General features: G+C 64.3%; 1 protein-coding gene across 11 annotated transcripts in view; it reads left to right on the top strand.

The window, feature by feature from the left end:
* Positions 1-13,640, top strand: part of ARHGEF11 (Rho guanine nucleotide exchange factor 11) — an 82,010-nt gene extending 68,370 nt beyond the window's left edge. For 7 of the 11 annotated variants that reach the window (XM_045784812.2, XM_087855240.1, XM_045784807.2 and 4 more), the window contains 20 exons: positions 318-444; positions 2,770-2,949; positions 3,034-3,081; positions 3,253-3,440; positions 3,673-3,819; positions 4,101-4,180; positions 4,291-4,416; positions 4,869-4,986; positions 5,673-5,851; positions 6,200-6,275; positions 6,428-6,595; positions 7,000-7,090; positions 7,684-7,809; positions 8,125-8,186; positions 9,001-9,219; positions 9,460-9,786; positions 10,701-10,820; positions 11,533-11,741; positions 11,957-12,146; positions 12,563-13,640. In XM_045784812.2, the coding sequence (XP_045640768.2) occupies positions 318-444; positions 2,770-2,949; positions 3,034-3,081; positions 3,253-3,440; positions 3,673-3,819; positions 4,101-4,180; positions 4,291-4,416; positions 4,869-4,986; positions 5,673-5,851; positions 6,200-6,275; positions 6,428-6,595; positions 7,000-7,090; positions 7,684-7,809; positions 8,125-8,186; positions 9,001-9,219; positions 9,460-9,786; positions 10,701-10,820; positions 11,533-11,741; positions 11,957-12,146; positions 12,563-12,621 (2,840 nt within the window). In that variant the 3' untranslated portion in view covers positions 12,622-13,640. The remainder of the gene's footprint in view (positions 1-317; positions 445-2,769; positions 2,950-3,033; positions 3,082-3,252; positions 3,441-3,672; positions 3,820-4,100; positions 4,181-4,290; positions 4,417-4,868; positions 4,987-5,672; positions 5,852-6,199; positions 6,276-6,427; positions 6,596-6,999; positions 7,091-7,683; positions 7,810-8,124; positions 8,187-9,000; positions 9,220-9,459; positions 9,787-10,700; positions 10,821-11,532; positions 11,742-11,956; positions 12,147-12,562) is intronic. The other 4 variants (XM_087855243.1, XM_045784810.2, XM_045784808.2 and 1 more) reach the window with 2 other exon arrangements.
* The last annotated feature ends 830 nt before the right edge of the window (positions 13,641-14,470 follow it).

The raw sequence follows: 14,470 nt of genomic DNA, 5'->3' as shown, positions 1-14,470 counted from the left end.
GAGCCAAGCTCATGGTCTGAGGAGGGGAGCCTGTCTGCGGGGCACCACACGAGCCTTTTGACTTTCTTACCTGTCCTATTTCTTTGAACAAGGAGCACATGAGAGAGAGAGGACTACCCGTGCCGTGCTGTATACTAGCGGCAGGGACCAGGAGCTAGGCCAGAGGACTCGCGCCACGTCTCCCGGGTCTTAGCCCAGGGCTGCTGTCATCCGTGCTTGCTCGTTGCTCTGTCTTCTGGGCTAGGCGGGAGCGAGGGTTCTGGGCCACCATCCCTGAGCAGAAAGCAGAGTGCCCTTCATTATCTTTCTGCTTCCAGTCAAACCAGGCAACGTGAGGAACATCATTCAGCACTTTGAGAACAACCAGCCGTATGATGCCCCGGAGCCTGGGACGCAGCGGCTCTCCACAGGAAGCTTCCCCGAGGACCTGCTGGAGAGCGACAGGTACGAGGGGCCACGTGGTGCTGGCCACCTCCCCAAGGAGGGGAGCCCGGGCAGGGTCTGCAGCCAGCGTTGGTCCCCGCTGCCTCGCCCACTCCCCGAGGCCGTAAGGTTCGCACTGCAGAGCTCGAGCCGCTCCCTCAACCTCCCCGCCTGGGCATCATCAGGAAGAGACTGGCTAGAGCCTGGGGACGGCTTGCCCTTAACGTTTCCTCTGGACTCACCCTGGGCTACTCAGCAGCGTGCATCCCAAGAATGATCTAGAGACTGGAATAGAGCAGCTGATCTGGACACCGTAGGTGACAAGGCGAGAGAAGACCGCGGGGCGGGGTGGCAGGGGGAGGTTCTGGGAAACGGCGAGGTCACGCAGAGATGGTTGAGGGCATCTGTGAGGAAGAACGCTGGAGGTGGGTTCTGCCACCTCAGAGCAAACTGCTCTCTTGCTCTGAAGAACAAGGGGGGTCTGCAAGCATGTTCTCCGCCTTGGCCAGGTTCTAATGAGAACCCGTCTCTGGCTGGAGACATACTCTTGGCCTCGCTCTCAGCTGCGGTATGACAGCCGCACATCGTGTCTCAGACTCTCCAGCCAGCACTTAGTGAAAACCACCTGTGGTCGGAAAGCTCTGTGCACAGCCCTAGTGAGAGGAGTGGAGCAAGGGACAGAAACAACATGCGTGTGCACCCGAGGCTGAGCCCCCAGTCACCAGGGAGCAGCCTGGGTAGTCAGGACATTAGCACACCATGAGTCCGCCACCCCCGCTCGCGTGCGGGGCTACTCCTGTCTGTGGTAAGCCTCTAGGCTTCGTATGCGTGGGGAGACTGCCGTAGCGAGAACTGACGGAGACTTAAGGGAAGAGAAAGGTAACATTTGTCCTGAGCGGGGAGATTGAGTTCTAATATTAGCTGGTGAACCGAATGTATAAAGTACGTGACGTGTAAACCTGACGTCACGGGTGCATCAAATGAATGGTTACGTAGACGTAATACCCACATTTTGAGAATAAGCTGAGACCTTTCGCAAACGTGTGTTCCGGAAGTTGCCCTGAGGCACGCACTCTCTCAGCAGCACAGTGGGGCAGGGGTGGGCCGATGAAAGGAGCCCCCAGTTCCAGAAGGCAGTATTCTAGGGCCTGGGGGCCAGGGGTGGGTGTTACTCGCCCGTGGGGACCGGGAGGAAGGTGTTCAGCTCAGGAGCCTCGCCGGGCAGCTTGTCCCCGTGCTCGGGGCCCGCGGGGCGACACTGGTGAGGGCGCTGCTGGCGGGCTCCGTCGGAGGCACTCCAGCAGACCGCGGGGTGTTCTGGGGACCCACTGGCCGCGGGATTCTAACCGTCCGGACCCGAGGGGCGGCTCCAGTTGGGTCCATGGCAGTTGAGAGAGACGCGATCAGTGGGGATGGAGCCGCCTGGCTCCTTGTCTTCAGCCTGCTGTGCTGCCAAGAGCTGCCCTCACTTCCCAGGCCGTCCACGGTCCTAGCTGCAGGGCCGCGTGTAGATGAGTGATGGTGGCAGCGGGGCCACACGGAGGCACCATTCTGGGGCAGCCAGGGGTCAGAGATGCCAGCTGTCTCCGTGCTCGTGCGCCATAGGACACAGAAAAGAGCAACACCGGCCGTCAGCCTCCCCAGGCCCACAGACGCACGGCGGCCAACCGTGGCTGCCAGGGGCCGCTTCCTGACGGTCGGGAGCCAGGCCCTCCCGAGCCCGCCTGCCCCCAGGAGGGGAAGTGGAAGCGAGAAAGTGTGTTACAAGATAGGAACGGGAGACCCCCGTGCCACAGCTGGAGCGGGAGCCCGGCGGCGGATAGACTTTCGGCCAGGCCTGCCTGTGAGGAGGCCAGCATGAGTGTGAGAGGGTAGCTGGAGCGGGAGCCCGGCGGCGGATAGACTTTCGGCCAGGCCTGCCTGTGAGGAGGCCAGCATGAGTGTGAGAGGGTAGCCCCTATGCCGCCCTGGTGGAAAATCCTATGAAAGGAGAGCACAGTCTCCAGCAGAGTCCGCGGTGGGAGCTGACCTGCTCCGGAGAGGGCTGGTCCCCACAAGGCCCAGGAGCAGGTCTTCTCATGTGCACAGCTATCCCGGCAGGTGTGGGGTCTTCGCGTCTGCACACAGCACGAGTCTGTCTGTTGGTCCTGGATTTCACCTTCCTGGTGGCTCCCAGGGAGGGTGAAAGGCCTAGCAGAGACAGGAGATTGATTGTGGGGCAGCGGCGGGAGCTGTCACTGGGACGTTCGGGCCCTGGAGGGGCGAGGGAAGGACCGCTGAGTCAGGGCAGGAGATAAAAGCCATCCAGCCTGTAAGACCCTGGGGTCTCTTGCCCTGCTCCCCCAGCTCACGCTCAGAGATCCGCCTGGGCCGCTCTGAGAGCCTGAAGGGCCGGGAGGAGCTGAAGCGGTCCCGGAAGGCGGAGAACGTGCCCCGCTCTCGCAGTGACGTGGACATGGACGCGGCCGCGGAGGCTGCCCGCCTCCACCAGTCAGCCTCGTCCTCTGCCTCCAGCCTCTCCACCAGGTGGGCAAGGCTGGGCAGCTCAGGGGGCATCTCAGGGCTGGGGCTGGGGGGCAGCGGGTGCTGAGAGCTGACTTCTCTCCACAGGTCTCTGGAGAACCCAACCCCTCCCTTCACCCCCAAAATGGGCCGCAGGTGAGTGTGGCGCCCCAGCCCGGAACGGCTGCTCAGGTGTGCTTCTTGTCTCCACAGCTGCTGGTTTCCCGCGGGCATGGGGCAGGGGCGGGGGGGGACCGAGCGGGAGGGACAAAGCCCTTGTACGCGTCCTTCCTCCTGGCGAAGCTGCCCCTGCCCCTCTTTCCCCAGGAGCATCGAGTCTCCCAGCCTGGGGTTCTGCACAGACGCCCTCCTCCCCCACCTCCTAGAGGATGATCTGGGCCAGCTCTCGGACCTGGAGCCAGAGCCGGATGCCCAGAACTGGCAGCACACGGTGGGCAAGGACGTGGTGGCCGGGCTAAGCCAGAGGGAGATTGACCGGCAGGAGGTCATCAATGGTGAGAACGTGCACCTCGCACTTGGGTGGGGAGTACGTCGGGCGGTGCCCCGGGGACAGGACCAGGTCCGTGTCACCGTTTCTGTCCTGGGGGTGGCGGAAGTTGCCAGACGATTGGACTTCGGCACTCGACTGCTCAGAAGTGAGGTGGTTTGGGGTGATGGTCGTCACTTCGGATACTTGCTGACCTCTCCTGCTTTGTCTTCCTCCCGTCCCGGGACCACCCCGCTCAGAGCTGTTTGTGACGGAAGCCTCCCATCTGCGCACGCTCCGGGTCCTGGACCTGATCTTCTACCAGCGGATGAAGAAGGAAAACCTGATGCCCCGGGAGGAGCTGGCCCGGCTCTTCCCCAACCTGCCCGAGCTCATCGAGATCCATAGTGAGAGGCCCGTCCTCCCTGCCTGCTGTCCCCCCTGCACACACTCCCGCTCCGGCTAGCCTTCAGGTCGCTGTCCCCGGTCCACCCCCATGCCAGGGCCTCCCTGAGCAGATGATCTCCCTGCCTGAGAACTTGACGTATGCCCAGAAACCAGCATTCCCCTTGCCCCAGACCCTTCCCCCCGTCACTGCTTCCACGAGCCCCCCCCCCCCGCTCAGGTCACAGAGGGTCCGGCCGCGCAGCTCCACCCCAGGCCTCTGTGTCCCTTCTCTCCATCCCAGATTCCTGGTGCGAGGCCATGAGGAAGCTCCGAGAGGAGGGCCCCATTATCAGAGACATCGGTGACCTCATGCTGGCTCGGGTATGCTGGGAGGAGACGGGTCCCCTTTCCCGCGGTGGCGGGAGTGGCGGAGGAGGGCCCGGGGGGGGGGGGCAGGGGTGCGACGCCTGGGCGGTGTCCCTGTGCCACAGTTTGACGGCCCTGGCCGGGAGGAGCTCCAGCAGGTGGCTGCCCAGTTCTGCTCCTATCAGTCCATCGCCCTGGGACTCATCAAGACCAAGCAGCGCAAGGAGAGCCGTTTCCAGCTCTTCATGCAGGTGCGTGCGCGGCAGGAGGGTGAGCCGGGCCCCCGGAGAGCTCCTCAACTGCCCTCCCGGCGCCCGCGGCAGGCGTGCTGGCCTCTCCTCCACCCCCGCCCGCGCCCCACACCGCCTCCTTAGAAACGTGGCCCGTGCCCGCTCTCAAGACAGGCCGCCGCTCCCTGAAAGGAACCCCGATCGCGGTCAGAAGGCCCAGTTCACCTCCTGGTACCTGTGGGCACGTAGGCAGAGGTCCACGTCCTCGTCCGTAGAGCGGGCACAGCAGCCGCTCGGCGCAGTCTGTCTGGCCAGGCCCTTCCTGGAGTTCTCTCCCTGCCCCCACCCGCCTTCCCCCAAATATTTAAGGGATCAGGACCCACTTGGGATCGTCACGCCCATCCGGGCCCTGAGCCCATCAGCCGGCTTCCGACTGGGCTGAGCGCTCTCCGTCCGCGCCCCCTTCCGTCCAGGAGGCCGAGAGTCACCCCCGGTGCCGGCGGCTGCAGTTCAGGGACCTCATCGTGTCCGAGATGCAACGGCTCACCAAGTACCCGCTGCTGCTGGAGAGCGTCCTCAAGCACACGGAGGGTGGGCGCAGGGGCGTGGCCCTCACACCGCATTCTCGCACTGCCCTGTCCGTGACCGTCGCAAGACCTTTCTGGTCTTCAGGGTCTTCACCCTTGCCTTGTTAGGGTCCGTCCCAAAGAAAGTGATGATAACTGCGTTTTGGGGAGAATCAGGTGTTCAGCCATGGGAGGAGGGAAGGGTCGCCTCCAGCCCACGTGGGGCTTCATTGCAAATCTGAGGGAAGCGTCTGGGCGCACACAGGGTTGGCATGGGGACCCCATTGTGACCGGGCTCCCCCACCAGGGCCGAGGCACACGCAGCACCCGTCCTTCCCCTGCTGGACGCCTCTATGCGGTGCATGAAAGGAAAGCCCCCTGGGGTCCCGGGCATCCCTCCATGCCCTCAAATTTGGGGCGTTGGGGTCCAGATATGGAGTGGCACCCTGGAGGCCGTCATTGCCCCCGGCCAGTCCCTGACCCTCCCGTCCACGGAGTGGGCTGTGGTCCAGGCGGCAGTTCCCAAGGGCTGCCAGTGTCTCCCGGGAGCAGCGGTCTGAAACCAAGGACCCTCAGTGGCAGGGACCCTTACGTTTGAGGTCCTCCGGCAAGGGCGGCGCCGCTGTGCCCATGCCTGGCGGCTTGCCAGGCGCACCATCTTCCAACAGGCTTCTCAGGAGCCCCTCACTGCCGTCTCTGCCCCATCGGCAGGTGGCACCGCCGAGCACGAGAAGCTCTGCCGGGCACGGGACCAGTGCCGGGAAATCCTCAAGTATGTGAACGAGGCGGTGAAGCAGACGGAGAACCGGCACCGACTGGAGGGCTACCAGAAACGCCTGGACACCACGTCCCTGGAGAGGGCCAGCAACCCCCTGGCAGCAGAGTTCAAGGTGGGAGGCACAGCGCGGCCAGCCCCCCACACACACTTGGGGCACCCTGGGGAGCAGAGTCGGGGCCTGGAGGGACTCAGAGCAGGCAGCATGGGCCGGTCTGGGATGGGGTGCCCTGGCGGGACCCTACGCATATCCAGGGCTGGACGCTGGAAAGTGAAGTGCTGGGGAGGGAATAGGACGGGGTCGGGTGGGGAGAGGCCCCGGTCCTGCCTGTGCCCTATGGGAGCGTCAGAGCAAAGACCGCCCCCTGTTGGCCGCTGGCCCTCGGCTCCTCCACGGGGCATCTGTCGCATAGGCGGTTCTCACACGCGGTTGAAGGAATGAACGAATGGTGTCTCCCTGCAGAGCCTGGATCTTACAGCCAGAAGGATGGTCCACGAGGGGCCCCTGACCTGGAGGATCAGCAAGGATAAGAGCTTGGGTAGGTGTCCGGGAACTGGGGCGCACACCCAGGGGGCCGGCGTGGGGTCCCGGGGGGTGGGGAGGGAGCTGTGGGCCCTGACGGCCTGTGGCCCCGTGTCGCCCCGGGGGCCGGGTGGACAGCCGGGGCTCCTGATGGTGCGCCGCCCGCAGACCTGCACGTGCTGCTGCTGGAGGATCTGCTGGTGCTGCTGCAGAAGCAGGACGAGAAGCTGCTGCTCAAGTGTCACAGCAAGACGGCCGCAGGCTCCGCGGACAGCAAGCAGACCTTCAGCCCCGTCCTCAAGCTCAACGCCGTGCTCATCCGCTCCGTGGCCACAGGTAGCAGCCGGGTCGCGCTGCCCGCCTCCTCGCCACCCGCTGAGCCGGAGGGCGTGGCCGGGGGGGGGGGGGAGGCAGGGACAGAGGCGGCTGCAGGAGAAGCCCAGTGTGGCCTCACTCTCTTGTCTCTTCCTCGGAGCCATGCCCGCCCTGCCTTCGGGGCTCGCGGACGGGGACGGGTGACAAAGCCCCTGGCGTTCCAGCCCTTGCTGTTAGGATCGGAGGGAGGGGGACGGCTGTGAAGGGGACACGTGTGTGCCCATCCCGCCAGTGGGCCCCGTGTGCTCCGCTCACCCAGTGTGTATCCTGCCGCGGTCGTCATCCTGAGTCGGGGTCAGGGCTCCAAGGCTGCTCTCAGCCTCTGCCGGCCCCGCGCCGACCCTCCCCCCACCTCCCCCACACAGACAAACGAGCCTTCTTCATCATCTGCACCTCGGAGCTGGGCCCCCCCCAGATCTACGAGCTGGTGGCACTGACGTCGTCAGACAAGAACACGTGAGAATTGAGTGGCCATGCGTAGCCACCGTTCCCTTGGGGCCAGGGCAGTGTGTATGAGCAGGGCACCGCAAGCGGGGCGCAGGCCGGCGGGGACAGGGCAGCCACAGGGGGCTCCGGGGCCGCCGTCCTTGCCCAAGCCCAGTGTCACCAATGCTCCTTGTTCTTCTCACTTCTTTCCGCTCCCGGCCCTCGGGCTCTTCCTTCCCCTCTAAGCTGCCTCCATCCACGCACTCTTGGCAGACGCCCACCCCCAGGGCCGTCGCCCACCCACCCCGTGTTCCCTCGTGGCGCCCGACGAGGTGGCGTGACTCAGAGCACAGACAGGTTGAGTCAGATGGCGTCTCCGTGTCAGACTCCCCCGTAGAGGGTGGGTCTCACCGCCTCTCGGCCTTTGTGTGCAGGAAGCGGGCAGCGAGACAGTGCTTAGCGCAGAGCACAGCAGAGGGCTGGTGTTCTGTGGCACATGGCTGCCAGTCCTGCGCCGCCATAGGAGCTGCCGGGTGGCTGGGGGAGGGGTACCGGTCGGGCGGCAGGGGCGCGCCCCGGCCTCGTTCTCACCACCAGCCCTCTCTGCTCCTGCCGAGCCACAGGTGGATGGAGCTCTTGGAGGAGGCCGTGCGGAACGCCACCCGGCGACCGGGAGCTGCCCCTGCACTCGCCCATCCCCCGCCCCTGGGTGCCCGGGAGCCAGCGCAGCAGAGCCCCACCCCCAGCAGGTGCTCACCCGCAGGCCCGCTCATGCCCGCTGCGGGCCAGCTGTTTGCTGCCTCTGAAGTGTTCACACCCTTCTCCTCTGTCCTGGTTGTCCTGGAGACCAAGCCCGAGGTGGGGTTCGGGGTGTACAGCCGGCTGGCATCCACCCTCCCCCCCAGGTTGCCAACCGAGGGCAGGTGCCGAAGCCTCACACCTCCCTTTTCAGATCCGCCTTTGCTGCATATTTCAGAAGGCCAGGGGGCACCCGAGACCTCCCCGCTCCTGGCTGGCCCAGAGTCAGAACCCCGGCGGGTGACCTCTGGTGGTTTCTTCCTCAGGGTCCGGCTGGATGGCTCAGAAGTGTTCCACAGTGAACCAGAGCCCGGGGAGCTGCCCGGAGGTATGTCCTCTGAACTGTCTTTGTGGGAACCCCCAGTCCTGTGTCAGTAGGACAACTAGGGAGGTGGTGGGAGAGGCCGTCGGGGTTTGGATAAGAGCAGAGAAGTGAGTGAGAAGGGGGTCCAGGAGAGGCAGGAGAACAGACCTGAGTGAGCGCAGACGGGCTCACTTGGAGATTCTGACTCTGCTTCTCTGGGGACAGGTATGTAGCCGTGGAGGGAGAGGGGCAGTTGGGTGGAACCAGGGACCCCTGCTTCCTCCAGCTGGGCGTTTCCGTGGAGAAGGACATGCCTGTGGGACACCGTTCTTAGGACAGGGCTGGCGGGGGGCGAGGGGTCCCACACGGGAATCTCATTGAGAGTTTCTCTGGGGAAGAACATAGGACCCTGGGTTTAGAGAGAAATCTCCTGGCGGGCTCCTTGTCTGGGTCCCTTTTCTCCCTCCTCCGGGTCTGTCCAGGCGTGCCTTCTCTGGCTCTCTGTGGTGTAAACGGCGCTCCTGCACCCCCCCCAGCCTGCGCTCTGCTGTCTTCTCTCCCACCGCACTGCCCACCCGTGTTTCTCAGAGAGTCCGCTGTGTGCTGTGTTATTTCTGTGTGTCTCCACACTAGAATTTAAGCTGCGCATGCGCGGGGATCTTTGTCTTATTACCGGTGTATGCTAAGAGCCTGGGGCAGGGTCTGGCCATCGTAGGCGCTCAGTAACCATCCGTGGAATGAATCAGTCAAGGTTCTAGCCCCTCGAATCCAGAGCTGGGCGTGGGGTCAGCCCCTACGTGCCTTCCCCCTCCGCCTTATGCTGTTCTCCCAACCAAAGCAGGCACTGGACCCCAGCAGAGGGTTGAGGGGAAGCACGCGGGCCTCCTAGACGATCCCGAGCAGGAAGGCAGCATCGAGGGGGAGCTGGGTGCCCTGCCTCACCCCTCCGCATCCCTGGATGGAGAGAACAGGGGAGGCCGGACGAGAGACCCCATCCTCCTGCCCCTCCCCGGTCCGCTGTTCACGGAAGGGCTCGCCGACTCAGCCCTGGAAGACGGTGAGTGCCTGCCGGCCCCGGCGCCTGGCGGATGCCCGCAGCCTGCACCTGTCAGAGGGCTCTCCCTGCGCATGCGTGAGGAGAGACGGTGCCGAGACTGTGTGACACCCCCCCCATCCCCACCCCCAGCTGCGCCTGTGACTGAGGCAGCTTCTCCCCGTTGGGAGTCGGGGAGGGGAGCAGCACCGCCGCTCTGTCTCCGGCCCGTGCCAGGGAAGCCAGCGCCCTTTTTCCCTCCAGTGGAGAGCCTGCGGCACCTGATTCTGTGCGGCCTGCTGCCCGGTCACCGCCCCGAACCTCAGCCCGCCGGGGAGCCTGATGACGGCCTGATGCCTGCGCCTTCTCTCGGAAGCAGCAGCTGGCGCCCCAGGGACCCAAGCGCCCCAGGGCACGGCCCCCCCGGGGGTGAAGGGCCAGAGCAGGAGGACGTGGCTCTCAGTTCTCTGGAACAGCTGCCCCCACGGGCCAGGAATTCCGGGATCTGGGAGTCTCCCGAGTTGGACAGGAACCCAGAGGAAGAGGCTTTAAGCACCGAGGTGGCAGGAAGTTACAAAGTCGTGAGAAAAGGTAACGTACGTCGGGACGTCCGCGTGGAGACGAGTCTTCCAGATGGCTCTTTACCCCGGAAGCCACGTGGGCAGGGGCTCGCGTGGGGTCCTGGCAGGAGACGCTGGTGCCGCACAGATTGGGATCGGACGACCAAGCTTCAGAGCCCGTCCCCTAACGTCTGCATGACCCTTGACAAAATGCTGTGCCCCCCCCCCCCCCCGAACGTGACCGTAGCGCGAGGACGTCCGCACTGCCTGGCACAAGCCAGCTGTCCGTGAGCACTTCCGCTCGGAGTCCTCAGGAAACCATGTGGCTCTCCTCACACCTGACACGGGCCGATGCTCGCGGCCTCGCCGAGGGCCCTGGCAGCACAGGGGTGCGTGGCGAGCCGACGTGGCAGGGGGAGAGCACCCTGGCTTCGGGGAGGCAATGGGCAGTGTCAAGCCCAAAGAGCCAAGAGCAGCTAGGATGGGGTTTCAGGACGGCTTTGGGCAGAGCCGTGAGCCCGAGGGACGGAGGTCCCCGGAGCGGTGGGAGGAGGCCTGCAGGATAGAGTGAAGCGTGAAGCAGGTGCTCCGGCCCGGGGTGGGTCCGTCCTCCGCTGCACTTCTCGCCCTATCTGCCCGAGGTCCGCCCCCTCTCCAGGTTTCTGGGACTGACCTTTCTTCTCTGCCCTTCGGTGAACTGGTGGACGGCTTCTCTGCAGCCCCCTGGTCGTCTTCACTGTAACCTGTGTTCACTTTGTTGTCCCTTCTTTTTCACCCCCTGCTGCCTTTGCCCTCCTTCCTGCTCCCCCTCCCCTTCCTGCTCCCCCTCTCCTCCCCTGCTCCCCCCTTCCTTGCTCTCCTCCCCTTCCGTGCTCCCCCCTTCCCTGCCCCTGCTCCCCCCTCCCCTGCTCTCCTGGTGTCTGCTGTCGCTGGTGGTGGTGGTAGCGGCAGCTGGTGGTGGCGCTGGTGCGGCCGAGGCCGAGGTGGCGGGCAGCAAGGCTATGCTCCCAGAGAGCAGCCAGTCAGGGCCTGAGCCCGAAGTGGAAGGCGGAGCAGAGACTGCGGGTAATGAGCTTCACCTTGGAGTCAGAGCCGGGCCAGGGCTGTGGGCAGGGCTACGGGGGTGGGGGTAGAGTCTGGCTGTGGGAGTTGAGCCCCGCCTGCAGTCACAGGGTGCTCCCTTTGGACCGGGGAGGAGTAGCACCTGGGGACCGGACCGGGAGAGCCCGGGGGAGTGGGGGGGGCTGTAGTCTGGAGAATAGTTGGTGCTGAGTCGTGAGACAGGTGGGGAGGCAAACGAGGCCCGGAGCCCCACGTCCTTGGTGTCTCCCCTCTTCCTCCCTCCCGCCATGGCTGACCCCCTGTGTGAGCCAAGGGCTCTGTGGGATCCTGTAGGAGATGGCCATGGGGGCAGGGGGCTGTGTGGCCGTTCATCGGGAGAGCTTGAGATGGGACAAATGGGAAGGAGCCTCCCTGCGTTCCTTTCCCGACCAGCCCCCCTTTCTGCGCCTCCTTCAAGGACTGGGAGGCACCGCCGTCTCCCTAAGCTCCACCACTGAGCATCTTCCCTCCCGCGTGGGCCACCTAGAAGGCTTTCTGGAGGAGGAGGGCCTTTAGGGGACGACGGGTGGGCAGCGTGAGGCTAGCGTGCGCTGGGCTTGTGCGTAGGATGGCATCCCGCCCCCCCGGGTCAGCACAGGGAGCACTGGGGTGCGGGAAGTGGCTCCCACTTCCTCTGTATGCGCCTTCTGATCGCCTTCTCTTGCCGCGCGGACAGGGAACTGCTTCTATGTCAGCATGCCGGCCGGACCCCCGGACTCCAGCACCGAGCCCTCCCAGCCCGAGAGCCTTCCTGCCTGGCGGCTTCGGGGAGCCGGTGGAGGTCACGGGCGCCCTCGCCATTCGCCGCCCAGCCTGGCCCTCAGGGACGTGGGCAGCATCTTCCGCACCATCGAGCAGCTCACGGTCAAGCTCAACAGGCTCAAGGTGGGTGGGGTGTGGGGGTTCTCAGGCCTGGGGGGCGCTCAGTCCTTTGTCCCGAGACCCATCGCCCCCACGAGGGAGGTATGTCCTCTGGCCTGGGCTCTCCCAGCAGCCGCCCTGGAGCACAGAGCTGCCCCTGGGCCCAGCGAGGGAGCGGCCCCTTCTCCAGGGCCTGCTGCACGGGACCAAGGTCAGACGTTCCCCTGCTGCTGTCCCAGGACATGGAGCTGGCCCACAGAGAGCTGCTCAGGTCCCTCGCGGGAGAGGCGTCGGGCGGCACCACACCCGTGGGCAGTTTCCATACGGAGGCAGCTAGATGGACAGACAGCTCCCTGTCACCTCCGGCCAGGGAAGCCCTGGCCTGCGACTCCAGAGACGGCCACCAGCCAGGGCCATGCTCAGAGGATGGTGAGCGAGGCGATGTCCTGTGTGTACCCATGGGGGGCGGACACGGGTCCTCATCCCCCCTGAGTAAGTTAAGTCACACCCTCAGCTTCAGAAAAGGATCTTTTAGGGGAAAGCCCACAGAAGCTCCCCTAAAAATGGGAAACCCTCCTTGGATTAGAGAGAGAACGAACCAGGGGAGCTGGTCTCCCTCCGGAGAGCGGCTCGTAATGAGCGTGGCAGCGCAGAGCTGCCCACAGGCTTGAGGCGGACGGACGGATGGGGGGGGGGGGGCAGCAGACAGCCCTTTCCAGGTCCCACGGGAAACTCCATGCCTTGTCTCATGAGCACGAACACCCCCGGGGCGGGGGGCCGAGGGAGGGTGTTCCCTCCCCCTGGGCCAGCTGTTCACCGTCCTCCCCCCCCCCCCACCTCCACAGGTTCCGACGCCCCCCTGGAAGACAGCGTGGCGCCCGTGACCTCGTCCCCAGGACTGTAACCGCCCACTCGTGCTCTGGGGACTGGCCCGAGGCAGGGGCACAGGGCAGTGGGAGCCCAGACCTCCGCGCAGTGGAGGCCGTGGAGAACGGGTCTAGCTGAGACCCCCGGGGGCGCCCCGCATGTCGCTTGGTCTGCTCAGGTCCCAGTCAAGTGTCAGTGTCTCCCCCTCCCTCCAGCCGCCCCCCAAGGCCTCTCCTGAGCATGCTGACTGCATCTGAAAGGCCCCCCCAGACACGCAGGTGAAAGGAGGAGTCTCTGTGTAAATGCACTTTCTTCCTCCCTCCCCTCTTCTCAGGACCCTGGGGCTGAAGTGGGCACCCCGCTTCTCTCCTCGGAGTCACTTCGGTTTCCTATAAATACGTACGGGCCGTATGTGCGTCTTGCTTTGTAAATAACTTTGACCTGTTTTGTTTCTGTTCCTCGGGGCCGGAGGCAGGCCCAGAGGGACAGCTCGCATCTCCTAGTTAACAGGCCAGCTCCGGAGTCAGGGCCCGAGGGGGGAGCCAGACCTGAGCACCCGGGTCCCCATGAGCGGGAGGGTGTCCCAGCCCATGTGGCTTGAGAGCCCAGTCTCTGTGGCACAAGCAGAGAGCTTCTCCCCGCTCCTAGGACTTGTCCTCTTCGGGGAGTTCCTGACCCCACCTCTGTCCACCCTTCCCCACCCTCTCCCTAGAGAAAAACCAGTGTATTCGGTACGGCCCTAAAAACCAGGCCCAGGAGGTGGGGGCAGGGGGTGTGAATGCTGGAGTCCCTGCATTAACCCAGGACCATCGCAGGGGCCACAGCAGCATCGGTCGCTCACCCCATGCCAGCCCCCTCCCTGCGGACCGATAGAATAGACACACTGTGCTAGGTGTATATATACATATATATATAAATATATATATAATATATAAAATATAGAGATGGAAATGACTGTTTTCCTGTTAAAATAATGTATACTCTTATTTTCTTTCTCTCATGGTTAAGATTTTTTTTTTTTTTTTTTTAAGAAAAGTTAAATATTCTTCAACCGTGGTGGTGTGTGTGTGATTTCTGGAACTGCTCTGGTAAAAGATACTGTGGTTGTTCTCAGGATTGGGTGGAGGACACAGAAGGCAGCCCCCACCCCTGGCATCAAGCCCCCAGGCCCCACTGTGGCCAGAGACCCCCCCCCAAAGCTTCCCACGTGTGCTCACTGAGCCGCCATCGGGCAGGCTAAGTTCTAGGGCCCCCACGGGCAAAGCGGGAAAAGACAGAACCCACACCATCGGAACACACGCACAGGCAGTGGGCCCAGAGTCGGGAGACCTCAGTCGCTGCCCTCCATGAGCCCCAGGACTCTAAAGACAAAACGAGGAGGGCCGTGTCAGAGGCCTGGCCGATCCTCACTGGCTTCAGCCTCCGCTCTGTCCCATGGGCCCTGACACCCTGGAAGCCACACGGGGCGCAGCCGCATCGCCCAGACCTCCCGCCCCTCTGCCTTTATCAATGGACCAAGGGACAGATTCCCTTTCAGCTCTGTCTCGTGCTCCCTCCCAGACCTAGCACGTGCCACATGCCGACCCCATGGACTTGGGGTCCAGGTGGGCATCGGAATTCCTACACGCGAGTCACAGGAGTCTGGAGAAGCCGAGGGGCCCTGCAGTGTGCCCAGTGGGGGGCGTTCCAGAGCTGAGCTGTGTTTCCTGCAGAAGCTCGGTGGCCAGGTCCCCAGAGGCACAGGGAGGCCCATGACAGCCGCTGAGCCTCGCAGAGCGGGAGTTTGGGGCGGGTAGAGTGGATCTCCGTGGGCTGAGGGGATATGGCCAGGTTAAATCTGCCAGGGCAGCAGGGACACTTCTGGAAGCTCCCCGGAGGTCAGCCCC

This window comes from Ursus americanus, chromosome 2 (genome assembly GCF_024610735.1).
Source record: "Ursus americanus isolate L20-20 chromosome 2, mUrsAme1.1.p, whole genome shotgun sequence".
Taxonomy (NCBI): domain Eukaryota; kingdom Metazoa; phylum Chordata; class Mammalia; order Carnivora; family Ursidae; genus Ursus; species Ursus americanus.
Note: the sequence above shows the minus strand (reverse complement) of the source record. Positions and strands in the feature narration are given on the sequence as shown.